This window comes from Danaus plexippus, chromosome 6 (assembly GCF_018135715.1).
Source record: "Danaus plexippus chromosome 6, MEX_DaPlex, whole genome shotgun sequence".
Taxonomy (NCBI): domain Eukaryota; kingdom Metazoa; phylum Arthropoda; class Insecta; order Lepidoptera; family Nymphalidae; genus Danaus; species Danaus plexippus.
The window spans coordinates 7,188,215-7,204,854 of NC_083540.1; the positions used below are offsets into that span (position 1 = coordinate 7,188,215).

The 16,640-nt window shown below is 31.8% G+C and overlaps 3 protein-coding genes across 4 annotated transcripts; 2 read left to right on the top strand and 1 right to left on the bottom strand.

Moving 5' to 3' along the window:
- Positions 1 to 138: 138 nt before the first annotated feature.
- Positions 139 to 3,141, top strand: LOC116778744 (uncharacterized). The gene is made up of 6 exons (XM_061529829.1): positions 139 to 298; positions 461 to 646; positions 760 to 886; positions 1,176 to 1,321; positions 2,115 to 2,219; positions 2,895 to 3,141. The coding sequence occupies exons 1-6, from the start codon at positions 251 to 253 to the stop codon at positions 3,036 to 3,038; spliced, it is 756 nt and encodes a 251-aa protein (XP_061385813.1). The 5' UTR covers positions 139 to 250; the 3' UTR covers positions 3,039 to 3,141.
- Positions 3,142 to 3,617: 476 nt separating this feature from the next.
- Positions 3,618 to 5,802, top strand: LOC116779222 (leucine-rich repeat transmembrane neuronal protein 2). The gene is made up of 3 exons (XM_032673427.2): positions 3,618 to 3,982; positions 4,103 to 4,342; positions 4,632 to 5,802. The coding sequence occupies exons 1-3, from the start codon at positions 3,758 to 3,760 to the stop codon at positions 5,391 to 5,393; spliced, it is 1,227 nt and encodes a 408-aa protein (XP_032529318.2). The 5' UTR covers positions 3,618 to 3,757; the 3' UTR covers positions 5,394 to 5,802.
- A 130-nt stretch (positions 5,803 to 5,932) lies between these two features.
- On the bottom strand, positions 5,933 to 15,497 carry LOC116778874 (tyrosine-protein kinase Shark). Of its 2 annotated transcripts, none has more exons than XM_032672942.2 (14): positions 15,246 to 15,497; positions 14,636 to 14,732; positions 14,490 to 14,566; positions 14,021 to 14,229; positions 11,408 to 11,606; positions 10,595 to 10,735; positions 10,274 to 10,379; positions 9,980 to 10,206; positions 9,320 to 9,460; positions 8,723 to 9,023; positions 8,255 to 8,484; positions 7,712 to 7,902; positions 7,245 to 7,470; positions 5,933 to 7,074 (listed from the first exon to the last, which is right to left on the bottom strand). In XM_032672942.2, exons 1-14 carry the CDS (start codon positions 15,279 to 15,281, stop codon positions 6,871 to 6,873), a joined length of 2,385 nt encoding a protein of 794 aa, XP_032528833.1. In that variant the 5' UTR covers positions 15,282 to 15,497; the 3' UTR covers positions 5,933 to 6,870. The 2 variants fall into 2 exon arrangements, with proteins under 2 accessions (XP_032528833.1, XP_032528834.1); XM_032672943.2 differs by lacking the exon at positions 15,246 to 15,497 and adding an exon at positions 14,836 to 15,164.
- Between the last annotated feature and the right edge of the window lie 1,143 nt (positions 15,498 to 16,640).

Here is a 16,640-nt window from a genome sequence, read left to right on the forward strand (position 1 = left end):
GAGACATGCATAGATTAAAATGGATTTATAGTTTTTGTTATTTTTCAGTATACTTGAAGAAAATATCGTAACTAAACTCGTAAGACTATCGATATAATCAATGAAATCGTGAGACATACCTATGAGTTATATTTGTCAACTGTCATTTACTGTATATATTTTGTATACTATTTCCAAAGTTTTCTTTTATAATTATCAATTAAAAAGTGATGATCAATAAACATATTTTACGATAACATTATCCGTAAAAATGGCAGAACTATTATCTGAAGCCGAAAACTCTGAAAATACAAGTCGTGTAAGAACTTTTTTTTATTTTATATCTGTAATTTAATACGTATTATATATTTTTCTTCAATCTTATATGAATAATATATAAACTAATTAGGCCCCTGCTCGTAAGGAATATGATATTACTTGCTAGAAAAGATATATAAACTATATATTTTTATTATTTTAGCAAAGCAGGCCATCATTAACACAAGTGAGAGCGATAGTACAATTTATGGAGAAAAATCCAGACTTGGCACACAAACGATTCAGGAATGGAATTGGCCATGAGAAATTTAAAAACTTTTGGATTGAACTTTCAAATAATTTAAACACCATGAATGGTGCTATGAAATCTACTAAGGGTTGGATTAAGGTGATATTTTACCTGTAATTATTTAAATAGAATATATAAATTTTCATAGCAACATACCATTATATTTTTTATTAAAGACTATATCAGTAAAATAAAATGGTATTTTTTTTAAGTTCTGGTCAGATAAGAGAAGAAGTCTGTTGATGAAACAAAGACAAATTAACTCTGGTAAAGTTAATGAAAGACTGTCGCCGTTGGAACAAAGAATAGTTACTCTTTCTATACCTGAAAAACCAACTAGTAAGTAATTTTTTTTTTATAGAGGACTTTTTCAGATAAAGGTCTGAAAATATTGTAATTATTGTTCCAAATAATATATATTATTTAATTACTTTAGATTTTATTTCAAATTGAATAATATAACATCAATACTGGACAAGTTTCTATGACAGGCTAAAGATATTTATTTTATAATTTTAGGATAAACTGAAATGATATAAATAATTAATAATTTTGAAGTAATTTCAGATATATTTGCTTACACTGTCAACTGTGTCACATATTTAAATGTTTTCTCATTGAATTTTAGAAAGAAGAACATTAAAAACTGAAATCAATGGCGATGCTGATTCTCACGATAATGCGTCTGACATGGAAGAAAAAGAGTTCGGATCGGATAACAGAATAGTATCAACGGAGTCTGATGACAGATTTTTAAATATGATGGAAAAGCTGGTAAATAAATAAATGTATATATATATATATATATACAAATGTATATATATATATATATATACATTTGTGTACTTATATTGTATGGTTCTGGGTAAAAAATATTTTACATTATCCTTTGATACCATTTTTATCATAGGACCGAATTATAAACATAAGTATTGTATATGTCGCGCCGACAGCATTCTCGTATCGAAAATATTCCTTTTCGTGTATTCGTTCATTATAATTGTTTTCAAATTACCCACTTCACCGATGTTAATAATTTTATTAATACATCGGTGATTAGTTTTTTCCAAGTACCCACAATTGTAATACAGAATTTACCATATAAAAGTCCAAGCATAATCGTACTGAATTCATTCTACATTGGTCGCTCTTAGGAGTCACAGTGGTAGAATCTCTGCTATATAATTCTTGACATTCATTGTAAGAATTTGTTAGCAATAAACAAGTATCATTTTGGATAAAGACTATCTTTGCTTCAAAATGGAATCCTGTCCATCGTCATCGGTACTTAACGCCCAGACTCGAGAGCCTTTTAAAGGACTCGGGTCTTGGCCAAGGTTCCACGAGGATCCCCTACCTCTCACATATACATAAATATTATTACGTTTTTACTTGTACAATAATAGGGTCTAGGGACAACAAAATTATACTACCGTTGTTTAAGTTGTTAATATTTCAACTGTTTTTTTTAGAATTTCCAATATTATCAATAAAGTGTCTTCCGAGTATTATCTCTGAACATAAAATTACATTTCTTTATAACTTTTGCTTCTTTCTGTATTTTAAGGTTGAAATTATGGGCCAGCAAGCAACGGCTATGACGAAAGTAGCACAGGCTACATTTACAAACTCCACGGCAATGGAGAGGATAGCTGAAGCCTCCCATAAACAGGTGATTTAATACAATATTCTGTAGCTGGAAAGGCCTATATAAGGGAAACGGTTCTTTTTCAACATAAGCTACAAAAGTGTTAAGTAAAAATAATGTTGTTGAACGTTATTGGCATTTACCAAATTTTATTCGGTATAATTCTATTTAGATTTAAATTTGAGATTTAGCATTTTAAAATTTAACTTAATAATGGAAGTGCTAGTAAGGAATCAATATAAGAAAATTTATCCAATTAGGAATTTTGAAAAACAGGCTTTTACAGTAAAAAGACGTAATAAATACAAACAGGATCGATCTTAATTTCGCCCTCTACTCCGAAAACGGAATGCGACATGCGATAGACGGTAAAAAACGTGGCGGTCTTATAAGTGTTATTTTATACATAAGTATATATACTCGTTTGAAGTTAATTTAGCAGATTTCCAACATAAAAATCTTTTTCACTTCACTCCACTTTTTTGATTCGTCTAAAAAAAATACGTTCCAAAACTTAAAAAAAAAAATTTATTGGACATACGGTGAAAAATTACTTTATTTCATCATTATCTGATGTTGTGACCTTTTCTATATTTGTCTACATATATATATTTTTTTTTGTTGCACAACATGATTTAATGATTTTTAAAATACAACACATAAACACTGCAATAATACAAATTTATTTCTTAATTGCAGGCTCTTGCTGTAGATAAGATTGCTAGTACATTTGAAGCGATAAGTGCATCTGTGTACGACGTCAGGAACGCAATAATCGGTATTGATTACACAATGAAGAGATGCTTCCCACAAGCACACAGACAGAACAACATATTTAGTTAATGAACAACAGTAATTATAAGAAAACAAACTGTCCTATAGTTATATGTTACGCGCACAAAATGTATTCAACTTTTATAAAAATATAATTATTCTTGATCTCGTTGCATTTTTTTAATATTCTAAGTAATGATTACTTTTTTACCCGAATATTAAGAAAACAAAATGGAGGATTGTGTTTTTAATAAACGACGCAAACAATATTTTATATTTGCTATAAATTAGACATGTCTGTGGCATTGTGTTTCGTGAGTCTCAAAGGGATCGAACGATGTCGATGCTGATTTTTTCATGTGTAGTGTGAAAGGATTTTTTTTAAATTAATTTTACATATAAATCTGAATGTATCTATTTATTTCTTACTCTCCACACTTACCAAACCAGTATACTAGATCTGACAAATCGAATATTTTTACATTTCTCCTGAAACCAAATCCATTAAACTGACTATATGAAAAAATGTGTTTTTATTTAATTTGAAAAAAAAAAACAATTGGTCAAAAACCTAAAATATAGTGATTAATCGTTAAACAGCCTTTTTATTATCTTCATATTAAATGTTATTGGTATAAAACTTTCATTGAACACAGTTCCAACAGTTGGTTATCTTATCTGTGAACGATATCTGTTATCAGGTTCGGCTAACGCTGTTCTATTTGTATGCGTCAGTGCTGTTAGTTGAACACAAATAATGTCTGAGGAATGCATAAAATGTCCCCGCTATGCAACATGAAATGTGGGGGTTAGTTTTTATCATCGCTTGTATAGGGACGAGTTTCTGTACGTATTGCCCGAAACAGTGCGACTGTGACCTGGATAATGGGATGAATAGGGCTGCGTGTGTGGACCAAAACATTGTTAGTGTGGACATCGGCGTGCCAAAGGAAGTGCAAGTTTACAGCCTAACTAGGAATGCCATAAGTGAACTTGATAACTTTTGTTTCAAGGTAATTGTATGCAAAATGCAGCATTTTTATAGTTAATACATTACAGATTTAATAACAGATTATATCATTGATATTATAATGACTATTGTCTGTGCATATTAATTGGATTTTTTTGAATAGGAAATCGGATACACGTCCATTAAAATATTGGATTTATCATATAATCTTATATTTTGGATTGGTCTCCATGCATTTTCTGGTCTTAACGAGCTCGTGAACCTGGACATCAGCAATAACAGACTGAGATTCATACCTTCGGATTTATTTTGGGACACCCCGAACCTAGAGATACTAGATCTATCATCAAATGTTTTTGAGAAATTAAAAAATGAACCAATTATCATGCATACGAAATTACAAGTAAGCCAATTCCTATAAGTTTATTTATTCTGTTAAATCATACTTGGACTATAATTTTTAATGCTATATTTCTCTTCCAATAACTTAAAGAAATTTAGAAATAAAAATTGGACACCAACATGATTCGAACTAAGTTAAATTTATATTCGTCTGTCTTTTCCTTTGTTCGTCCTTACCTTATCAAGAGTTACTTACAGTATACCATAAACTGAATACTACTCAAGTATATATTTTGTGTATATATATATATATATATATTAATTTTCTTTGAATAAAATCCTTGTTCCAGGTGCTCAATCTTAACAGTTGTCGTATAAAATCTCTGCCAGAACGTCTCTTTAATAGATTGCCAAATTTAAAGAAGCTGGATCTCAGTGAGAATTACGTTGTCACATTAAATTTAGATGTGTTGCGACCGCTACGAAAACTGGAAAGGCTAGAACTTAGAAATGACTATTGGCAATGCAACCCAGGCTTCATTGCTGTCGAGACATGGATTGTGTCACACCGAATTAAATACGATAAACAGTGCAAAAAGAAATTACCTAAAATGTCAGAAAAGATTGTCTCCATGACAGTCCCCGATATGTTGCCAGTCGATATAAATAAAGTATGGAATATAACTAAAGATCAAAACAATACTTTAATATTATCAGTGTTGCCAAATAATACAAAAACATTGACACCGTTTGAGAAATTTGATAAAGAGTTTTCAGCATTTCAAGCGCTTATCATTGGCTTTGAGATTGGTTTGGCTGTTGGGATCGTAGGTACATACATTTGGCTACGAATGTCTTGTGGTTGCCCTGGATTCTCCCGACAGCCTAATAGACGGCAAAGAGCGAACTTACCGGAAGGGGACATGAGGAGTAGTTTGCTTTGGAACAACGTCGTTGATTCTGATCTAGAAACTCCTCCGTACTTCAGGCGACAGTTAGCAGAAAGAAACCCAGCGTCCAACAGAACCGGCTTCCAAGTGGATGCTATTAGAAACGGTAACAGGGCTGAAACACCTCCGCCGCCGTACAACGAGTGTCGATTAAATTTATAAGAGAAATATGTATATTAATTTATATTATTAACACTCAAATTAAATATCTAGATTTAATTACTATTATTAACTTGTAGGATATTTCTTTAAACCATTTGTAAAATTTGAAGCACTTTTTATATGATAGATAGAAATATGACAGTAAGGGCGCATTTTCATTGGTCGATAAGGCCCGCATTCGGGGTGCGGGAGATTTCTGTAACGCATGCGAATTCCGTTATTCCGGAATGCGGATATCACCCGCACACGTTTAATCGACCGAGTTATCGACCAGTGGATTTCATTGGTTGTTAGCTCGCATGCGGGTACTCCCCGCAATCGGGCTAACTACCGACTTATCGACCAATGAATATGCGTCTTAAAAATGTTGAATAAAGGATCAAAAAATCATATCATAAAAAACTCACATGTGACGATTTATATTAAAAAAAATTGTAAAAAAATTATATCAAAGATTTACATATTTATGATAATTTGTCCCTTTTTAAGCTAGATAAATACATTTTATATAAAAAAAGTTTTAAATAATACACAGTAAGCTGAGAAAAATTATGGAATATTTTATTTAATGATAAAAATACCATTCTCACATAATTAAAATTGATATAATTTGTTATATTAGTATATAATATACGTTTAGTCAGACTCATACGATAGAATTTAATATAAATTCTTTATAAACTAAACATGATTTGGGTAACTTAATATATTTTTTATAAAATACAACACAACCTCATGGCAATATTCGCATCAAAACACTATGGCATTTTCATGGCATTGTCTATAAACCGATGAAGCTTGTTCTCATTAAACATTGTACATTGTAATACATATTTTTAAATAACTCTGACACAGACAGAAACAGCCCTGCTTGATATAAAATCGTTAACTATATTACACTAAGGAATGTAAACTTTGTATCAAATGGTTTATAGTATAAAAAAAAAATTAGACAATTACATCCAACTAAATAGAGGAACGAAGACGATAAAATTATTGCATAGACTAATAATTCTAAAACAATTTTTTTTTTTTTAAATATAAAATACACATTGATTTCACTTAATAATTTAATGACGGCAACATCTTTTTAACCTAACTAACTCAACCACTTCATAAACAATTTTCGTATATAATTTAACAGTATTATAAATCATTATATTTCCTTATAAACTCAATGATTGTATTACGGATATTTATTCAGTATATTAATAGGATGTTAAAAATCATTTGAGATTTTTTTAGCTTAATATATATATTTTTTGTACAAAAATACGAACTATCGATTAATTATCAGGCACATAATGGTTGTAATTACATATAAGTGTCAATATGTAAAAATTTTATACATATACTATTACATAAATTTGTCATATCCGTTGTTTGTACGTATATCTAAATGCGAAACGTTGTCTGGGCCTGATGTTGTATAAACGTGTATTTTAAGAGTAAACTGGTAGATAACACTATGTTGTCCTCAAACATTGACCTCCTCACTTTCCACTGCTAGTTCACTGAGATTCACATACTCCGGATGCTTGGAAAACACATCTACTAGTTTCCCGAACGTCGGCCTCAAGTCGGGACTGTACGCCCAACAATCCAACATCACTTGATAAATATCATCGGGACAGTCTAGCGGCCGGTCTAGACGCTGGCCGCTCTCGACGATTTGTATTGCCTATAAAAAAAAAAAAAAATTTTTTTTAATTCCCAAAGCTGCAATGAAGCAATTTAAACGAATATATACAATTAAAGTAGTAAGGAGTGACAGTTGGTGAAATATAACATAATTAAAATAGGACTTATAATTTTTTTCTTGATATTAAAGGGCCCAAATAGGCTACGCACCTCTATTCCCCTCATCTCCCCATACGGCTGCTTGCCTCCAGAGAACATTTCCCATAATGTGACTCCGTAGCTCCAAACATCGCTCTTATGACTGAAAGTGCCATAATTGTATGACTCTGGCGCGTACCACTTGATGGGCCACTTGCCGCCTCTACTCGCCTTGTAATACGAACTATCGCTGGACAGGGCGCGAGAGAGACCGAAGTCACTGATTTTGGCTTGGTGCCTGGAAATAATATCCTGTTCATGAGTAACGGTATAACTGAAAAAAAACCTAGTTCACATTTACTATATGTAAAGTAACAATTGATATTTCACATAAAGGTTTTGAAGTAGACAGCATCTTGATACTATTGATATTGCAGACATCCATTTTCCGATAACTCACTAAATTGTATGCGTATGCGTATGCGTGTGTGTGAGTGCGCTTGCGTGTTTGTATATCTTCCTGGATATATATCCCATACCTGGTGGCAAGTAATATATTCCTAGCCGCGAGATCTCTGTGGACGAACCGTCGACTCTCGAGGTAGTTCATCCCAGCAGCGACCTGCCACGCCCATAGGCGCAGCTCATGAGGGGCGACCGTCTGACGACACACCAGCTGCAGCACGGAACCCAGGGGAACCAGCTCTTGAACCATCGCGAGTGGGGGACCCTGAAATATATGTATATTGTATTATAAAACATATACCATTAAAGTGTTTAGAGCGTCGTCATATTTAATCATTGTTTGTGAGTTCCTCCATAGACAATAATGTCGGATCTAACCAAATGAAATAAACACTACAGAATATACTGCAGAGTTTACATTAAAACAATTTTTTTTTCTACAGTACCTTTCCAATACATAAATACAGTACAATGGCCGGGCTATTCTTATTAATTTAATTTAAAAAAGTAAAACAAAGCCGATATGTATTCGTTGTACCGCAAAATGACATCAGCTCGCTTTGTAGTGAATTTGATATATGCAAGTAGTTAGTAAAATACTATAAAAGCCAACTGACCAGTGAGACTCCGATGAGTCTGACGATACACTTGTGTCTCAAGGACATCATCAGTTTGGCCTCGGCGAGGAATTCCTGTTTGTTGGTGTCCGTGTGCTGCACGTGGAGTGTTTTAACGGCCACGTGGACCGCAGCCTGGTCTGGAGGGGCGTACACGGCACGGAGAACCGACCCGAACTCGCCCTCACCCAACACACTGCCCAGCGTCAACTCACTGAACGGAATGAACTCTGGAACATATTGTGATGTCATTTACTTGATAATAATATATTTTCTCATCGAAACCACCGAAAAATTAAAATAATAAAGGTGATAAGAATTAATAAAAATGTTGGAAATACTTTTGTATTGTGGTATAAACTGTATGGTTAAGATGTGAGGGTACTTTGAGAGTATATGTATAGTGCAAAAAAATATAAAGCTGTGGACATACCATGTATATTGCATATAATATATTATTGTAACTACCTTGCAGGGTCGACAGCTGACCGTCAGAGTTGATAGTAATTTCATTATAATTCTCGGTCAACGTCATCACAGCGCTGTTGTTGGCGGGGACTTTGTACGTATCATTTTCGGCTGCGTCATTATTGTTAAAACTCTGCTTGTTGAAGTCGGACGAGAAGGATAGGTTTCTAGTGAGGAGCTCAAAGGCGTTGTTGTTGAGAGACGTCGCTTGATCTTTCAGTGTGTCCTGTTTCATTAGTGACAGTGATTGGTTCAGGGGAGCACGATTTGGTGACTTCTTTGTTCTCGGCATCGTAGAAAACTGAGAATTATAAGAAAATTAATAATTAAAATTAAAATTGAAATAGATAGTGTATAGTGAAAATATAATTTACACGAGCGGGATTCGTGTCCGCGTCCGAAATATATATAATAAATAAAATTTATATATTGATGGTTGAATAAAAAATTTGGTACTAAAAGGAACTGATATTAGAAATAAAATTAATTGCTAGAAGGTTTACAACATCATATGTAGGAATGTCTTTATCTTGAAATACTTATGTTCGGCCCTATATCTAACAGTAGTTGTATTTAGCGTGATCCGTGTTTCCTTACTTCCGGTAGGGGGGGCTTCGGTTTGGGCGGCACGGGTACCGTGAGCCGTGAGGGGAGGCCGTCGGATACACTACTGTAGTGCTCCACTAAACGCTCGAGGGACTCCAGGTATGGACCGTCGTCGATGAACAACCAGTCCTTCTGTGAAAGTTTAAATTTTATTTTTTACTTCTATTAGCGTCTAGGAACTAATTAATATTTCGTTTGTGAACTTCGATAATTCTTTATGAAATTACTACCTTTTTGAACGTTTTTTTTTTATCACTTAATTATATGGGATGTAAAAAGTAGGTAACCAACAAAAACCCTTGCCGTTTGTAACAAATGTATGTAAACAAATAATCATTTTTTAAAGAACTTTATGATATTTGTCAATTGAAATGATTTATAAAACCATACAAAGTACAGGTACCAAATTTATTGAAAAAATAAAAATCCAAAAAAAATATTACAAGTTATACTAATGACATCTAAGCCGTTCGCGAGTATTAATTTAAATGAAACTAATATTTTCGGATTTCTATGAGTTATTTTATTATGAGAGTCTCACCTCCTCTGTCCGCGGCCACGGCTACTGCAAAGTAACCGAAACTACGACATCCGAGAACATTAGTTTCATTTAAATATTAGTTTCGTTTACAGATCATCCTATAGATATACCTCTTTCCTGATGATGAAGTTATAGGGGGTGTTCCCATGCAGCATGGTGAGCACATACGCCCCCGTGTGTCTCTCGCTGTATCTAACAAGGAACACCCCGTCGGAGCATTTATCTGATAGATGCTGTTTGCAGTACTCCTGCAACTGATGCATGGCTTCCTCGCGATTCAATGTCCCGTGGTACCATTGGCTCTTCGACGTTTTCGGTGGATCGGGCTTGTAGTTTTCTGGAATAATGACCTACAGTTTAGTTCCTTAGAGAATACTTGAGGAACATTCAGTTTAAGAACTTACTCAGCAGTTGATAGCATTCGGTGTGTCCGTTATTCTTCGCCAGCTGGGCTGGAGTCTCTTTGGACAAGGTTCTCGGATGAGCTGGGGCTTTGAGTTTTAACAGCACCTAAGAAATTTGAAGTATAAAAATAAGCAATTCACTGATTCCAAATTCAACTGTTATTGCACTAATTAAAATCAATTAGGACTTAATTGTATATCGATTATTAAGGAGCGATAATAGCACAGTACTCTTTTCCAAATGATCGGTAGAAAGATATTGTTGAAATATTCCAGCACTAGCTCCGCCATTTTGGATTTTGTCTTATTATGTTTGCTTACTTTGATACAATCTATATATCCACGTTGGGCGGCGTCGTGAAGAGGCATCTTGCCAGTCGGAGCGTGTCTCATTTGATAGTTGGCATTCCCTTTAGTTATGAGAAGTTCGGTAGTGCTGGGCAAGTTGTTTTGACAGGTATACTGCAATAACAAACAATATTACAAGTTACGCAAGCTATTACGTTAACCTGTAAGCTTCGAACCAGTTTAAGCGGCGTCTGAGGCAATTTCCTGCGTGAATTGCTACACTACGCACAGCTCTCTTAGACATGGTCACTTGATATTTAATCGAATTCCATATAAACTATTTTAACATTTTCATTAGTCACAATAATCATTATTGCATTACTCAAAGTCCAAATGAGATATGTTGTATTCTGTATATTTTTTTTTATTCGCAAGCGAACACTCATTTGAATATGATAATAAGTGAACTCTGAAAGGAAGTCATTATACTCATGTTTTAAAATAGTAGCATCTTTTGAAATTCATGATTGAATTAAGTTGTATGTTATCTGTGTTTAGAATATGCAAATATGCAAAAATTAATTTAACGGTCGATTTGCAACGGCTTTTTACGTTCAATTACCATTAACCTTCTCGTAGAGTTTATTTACTATTAAAAAACAAAATTACGTTCCAACCAGTTTTTTCATTAGCCATGTGTCATAAAAGTTAATAAAACCTCCATCCTTGCTTATTCAAAGTAAAACAAAAAAAAAAATCTAAATAAAGCAATCCTATTGGTTGATAGCTTCGCAACATTCTATTGGACATAATTGATTCCAAATTCAAATGCATCGTGATACTAACATGTAGCGGTGTATACCCGAACGAGTCCCTAACGTTGACGGTGGCGCCACTCTCTATGAGCTTCTCCAGTATGTTATCTCTTCCCGCCCTCGCCGCTATATGGACAGCTGTCTGGCCGTCCTGGTTCTTCGCATCCCGGCTACGGTAACCGCAGGCCAACAGTTGTGACACTATATTGTAATCCCCGGCTTCTGTTGCCCTGGTGTATTAGAAATATATGGTTTTTTAACACTACCTGTACTTAATACATAGAAATTTTATAAAATTAATATAAAAAAAAAATACTCTTTATTTTTACGTATTGCCAAAACTTAAAAAAATTTCTACAACAATTTGAGACAATAGATTGTTTTAAAATCCAAATAAATTCCCAAAACATTAGCACAATACAGTTCTCATAATGTTTTTCACAGACATTGTTACTCATGCCATGAGAATGTTCTAACATCAAAGTAAACTACAAGACATCTGTGTTTGAATATGAATCATTAATTGTGGACACTACATTAGCATGTACGAGGGCAGATAATTAACACATATAAATATTAACTGACATTTCATATTAAGCATACATTTTTATTATAAATGTATAAGTTTTGGTATTAAATTCAATCAATAAATGTCATGGAACATGATTTTTTTTAATAAGACTTAATAAAAACTAATTATAATATATATATATATATTGAGTTTATGCGATTAAAATAAAAATAGCAGATATAAATCTCTTTGGAATATCATAAATATTAGTATCTATGGTCTATGAGTTTATTAATACCCATTTTACATACAAAACAGTTCCTATGTAAAAAAAAAAACTATCTCAACAAAAGTGTCACTAAAGACAACCTGAGACTTACAAATAATTATGAAAAATTAGTATATATTTTTTAATCATTCGTATAGATATTTGCTATTTTCCAGATAAGTTAAAAAACCTTTAATAAATCAACAACACAGATCTATTAAGAATATAAGAAAAAAAATCCTTATAAGTACTTTTTTTTATCAATTGCATGTAACAATTGTCATATAAAAATATCATTTATCTTTTAAATTGGAATTCATTATCAGAATACAACCGGAATAAGAAGTCGTGGAATATGAGATTGTTTTTGTAACATCAGACTTCTCATACTGTCATTAGGTGACAGTACAATGTTTTTGTTCACTTGTAACACTGAAAATAACATTATTTTTTTCTTCATTATTACTTTATGATATTAATATTAATACTGGCAATGTAATTTAAGTTTTATTAGAGAAATTTTGTGGGACAATATCAAAAATTGTTATGTAATTATTAGAAACTATTAAAAAAAAAAAAAGTAGTAAAAACTAGAATACCTATTACTAAGAATATTTGCCTCTTTTATATTATTACTTTAGTTCAATTCTATGTGACAGGAAAAGAAAAAAAGAATTAGAACATTAGATTTACAGAAAAATTGTTACAAAAAAAAAAGATTTTTTTATTTTACATTCTATTTTTTTTTTAAGTGCAGCCATGTTTATTTAAACGAATGTTAAATTATTATCAAACAATCATATAGAAACATTATGTCTGTCTATATTTCTATGCCACTAAATTTACCAACAGATACCAATCACATGTTTTCAACATATATTAATGGCAGTCTCAAATTATTATATTAATCTGTGTAATAAATCTTGACATACTATATTATCTGTATTTATCTAATGGGTTGATTAAAATTTTTCAAATAAATAAAAACGTAGACATTGGCAGAATATTCCAATGATGCTTATAGCTTAAAAACTAACGGATTCTTACTAAATTGTACTCATGGTCAGAGTAAATCATCTTAACACATATATAATCTTGATATTCTAATATTGTCTGATGGACAGGAAATCATCAATATATGCCAAAGTTTACAGTTTGTCACCCAATGAAATGCTTGAAAGGCCAATGACCTCTTGGAATGCCGACTTTTTGCTCGTTCGTCCTAACATACTAGAACTATCATACTGAAAACTAATATATATATAAATAGTTTAAAATGTATTGGAAAAAAATTTTAACTTGGATTTTATATTTGAAACAAAATTAATTTATTAATCTAAGATTTTTTTTTTTATAAGCATAATGAAAAAAATCTACATCAATTTTCGTTGAAACAAGGATAAATAAAAAATGTATAAATTGTCATTTAATAAATGCTTCATAGGTTCATAACAATATCCTTATAATGACCCGTTCGATGTAACCGCTCTCCACTCCACTCAAACAATAAAACAACAAAGTAAAATTAAGGGCAATTTGTGTAGCTCACTTCTTAATAGAACTTCCTCCTTCAAAGTCTATTTGTATTGGCTATCATTATCAAGCAATGTATGGAATGTTATTACATGCATTACAGTAATCAATATTTACATGTGAAATAAACAAAAATATGATGATTCATTATTATTTTGTTTATGGTCGGTAAATTAACATAACTCGTTTATTATATATAATGTATTGAAAATTAAAATTAGCATGTTTTATGCTTTGAGTAAAATAATATCCCTTCATGTTGTGCTATATACTGTGATGATGGTAATAGGTAAATTGTAGACGCATACCTACTTTTACTAGAATTCACTTACCGATGCAATAGATTTGTGGTTCCTTGCGTTCTCGATTCATGAGGTGGAGGCTGTCCCTTGCAAACCACTGCCAACCGTGTGACCAGGCCATTTGAATCGCCCTGATAATGTTGTATCAGTGTATCCAAACCATGAACTGTTGTGTGTTCTTCTATCGAAAAGAATGCATCTTCTCTGTGCCGACGGATTTGGTAATGTGCTACTTCTCCCTTAAATAAAATTAATATATGTCATGATTGTTTTAGGGTATCAAGTTAAGTCATATTTTGATTATTGGAAACTATATATTCAATTGTATGTAAATCAATTATGTATATTTTAATCCTAAATATTACTATTATAGCTAGTATGTAAAGTTCCGCAGGCAAACATAACATTTATAAGTCAAGAAATTTTTATTATTTCATGCTAATTACATTTAATATTACGCCCAAAAGTGTTATAATGAAACTTATTTTTAAAAGGTTACCTGGTGTAAAACAGACAATACATAGTCCCCAGGAGAAGTATTGCTTTCACGAACTAAGAAAACACCATCTTCACCCTCTGAAATATAAAACCAAACTTAGAAAAGCTATGAAAAGGTAGTTATCAATAGCAAAGTGTAAAACCAACCTTCTTTTAACAGTTCCTCAGCAGTTTCCCGAGATATTTTCCCATGAAACCAGTTTACATTATCCTCTCTATTCATTCTCAAAAAAAAAGAGTTTGTCTGAAAAGTTGAAGTTGTTCAACAAGTGTCAGTACTACAGATGATCGAATGTATCTGTTAAAGTTTCTCGAAAATATCACAATAATTTCAACATGTTGAATACCTCGGTTTACGTTTATATTACTTTTTGTTTCGTAAGCACATTTAAAAACTTTTGTCATAAATCATAACACAAAACACAACTTCTTTTCGACAAAATTACAAACTTTGTCTTTTCTTTCTCTCTAACCTACAGCAAATACATTTGAATAACCTAAATATTTTAAATTCTATTATAACTTTGTGATCTCTGTCTTGTTTATAGAGAATATAGGCGGAAAAAAAGAGACAGCCAATCTTTATCCTACTTCTGTATTGAGAAACAAAATAGTAAACGTCAAACGTCAACTATCTACTTTAGTCAAATAAGAGACCAATATCTTTTTTCTTGAAATTCTCATTAAATCAAAATTATTAACAATTTCTAATAATTCATAAACTTATTACAATATATAACAAATCACAATAACTTACCTTCAATAATATGAATGACGTCATGGTTGTTATCATGATATCCAACTTAGGAAACACACCAAAATATTAAAATATTATAGTTAGCAAATTAAAAAAATTTCTTACGTTTTTTTAAGAAGCACATTTTTAAACACAAATTTGAATTATGGGTTAGAATAAAATACTTTATCCATAAAAGCGTTCGCAGTGAACGGAGAGCGTCTAGAAAGCAACCGGCAGACAGGCGCGGTATCCCCGACTCTGCCTTCCAGCGAATGACTCATAGCAAGGTCAATTCCGAGAAATGAATCACCAGCTAGCGTACTCAGTTCAGCAATGCCATAAGTAGTACGCATTCCCTACAACACTATTTTTATTTTGAAGTGGACTCAAGAGGCTACTTACTAGATTAACATCGGTAAGTAAAAAATAAGTCACAACACTATATCTAGTATATTAGATAAAAGCAAGTCTTACTTATATATAATATTAATAGATAACTATTTAAGAAAGTAACGTTATATTTTTATATCAATTTAATGATATTTATTGATTTACAATAAGATAGTTTATTCATCTAGAACTAGATATCCTATCTTGAATCCACTGATTTGTTTTGGAAGAGATACCAGCCGTTATTAGGTATAAAATAATAAAGGTTGTAAATATTGCAAGTACGGAATCCTAAAAGACTGAGATCATTTTTAAACTTATTGTTTCGCAGCAAACAAGAGATGACTCATTTTAAATATATATTATTTAAACGACCTGATCTGAATATCAGAATTTAATTTGACATCTGCGTAATACTTACATATTATGTCAGATGTTATTTTAATATTCTGATATATCAGAATTAAAAGAGAGTAATAACTATTAACTCTCTCAGATTATTTCTAGTTTACGAAAATTTTTAAACGATCGTTGCAATACATTATTTTAATATAGTATTTTGATATTTTATAATAGTCTTTAATGGCATCAACAATGAAAGGACATAATCTTATATCAATTTGTAATTTTTAAAGAAATATCCTAGTTTTTTGTGTTCAGTTTTTATTCATATATTATATTTAAGTGAATTTAACAAAAAAAAAAAAAATAAGAATGAGTCGTGGCATAAAGTTTAGCTTCCATGGTCTTTTTATGTTCGAGCGCTATTTAGAAAGTGTGTGATTAAAGTGGTATATCAACTTACGAGACTCCATGTTTTTCCACCTCGCGCATGTTTATTTACTTTCATTTGTAACCTGTTAGAATCCATACTAGGTATAAAGATGGTACGATCTTAGACAACTTGACGACTTCGCTATGAATGAAGACTAAATAAACTAACTTGTTGTTTTTTATTGTAAACTAATATAAATAAATATCGCATATGGAGGTAAGTTAAAATTTAATTTATTCCTTAGTACA

What these genes read in the sequence shown, in the direction of transcription:
- LOC116778744 (XM_061529829.1), top strand. Translation starts at nt 251, where the DNA reads ATGGCAGAACTATTATCTGAAGCCGAAAACTCTGAAAATACAAGTCGT. An exon ending in CTACTAAGGGTTGGATTAAG is followed by an intron (nt 647 to 759) that starts GTGATATTTTAC and finishes ATTTTTTTTAAG; the next exon opens with TTCTGGTCAGATAAGAGAAG. An exon ending in TATACCTGAAAAACCAACTA is followed by an intron (nt 887 to 1,175) that starts GTAAGTAATTTT and finishes ATTGAATTTTAG; the next exon opens with AAAGAAGAACATTAAAAACT.
- LOC116779222 (XM_032673427.2), top strand. Translation starts at nt 3,758, where the DNA reads ATGCAACATGAAATGTGGGGGTTAGTTTTTATCATCGCTTGTATAGGG. An exon ending in TTGATAACTTTTGTTTCAAG is followed by an intron (nt 3,983 to 4,102) that starts GTAATTGTATGC and finishes TTTTTTGAATAG; the next exon opens with GAAATCGGATACACGTCCAT. An exon ending in TCATGCATACGAAATTACAA is followed by an intron (nt 4,343 to 4,631) that starts GTAAGCCAATTC and finishes TCCTTGTTCCAG; the next exon opens with GTGCTCAATCTTAACAGTTG.
- LOC116778874 (XM_032672942.2), bottom strand. Translation starts at nt 15,281, where the DNA reads ATGATAACAACCATGACGTCATTCATATTATTGAAG. An exon ending in ACTTCATCATCAGGAAAGAG is followed by an intron (nt 9,461 to 9,979) that starts GTATATCTATAG and finishes AAACTTTCACAG; the next exon opens with AAGGACTGGTTGTTCATCGA. An exon ending in GGGAGATGAGGGGAATAGAG is followed by an intron (nt 7,075 to 7,244) that starts GTGCGTAGCCTA and finishes TTTTTTTTATAG; the next exon opens with GCAATACAAATCGTCGAGAG.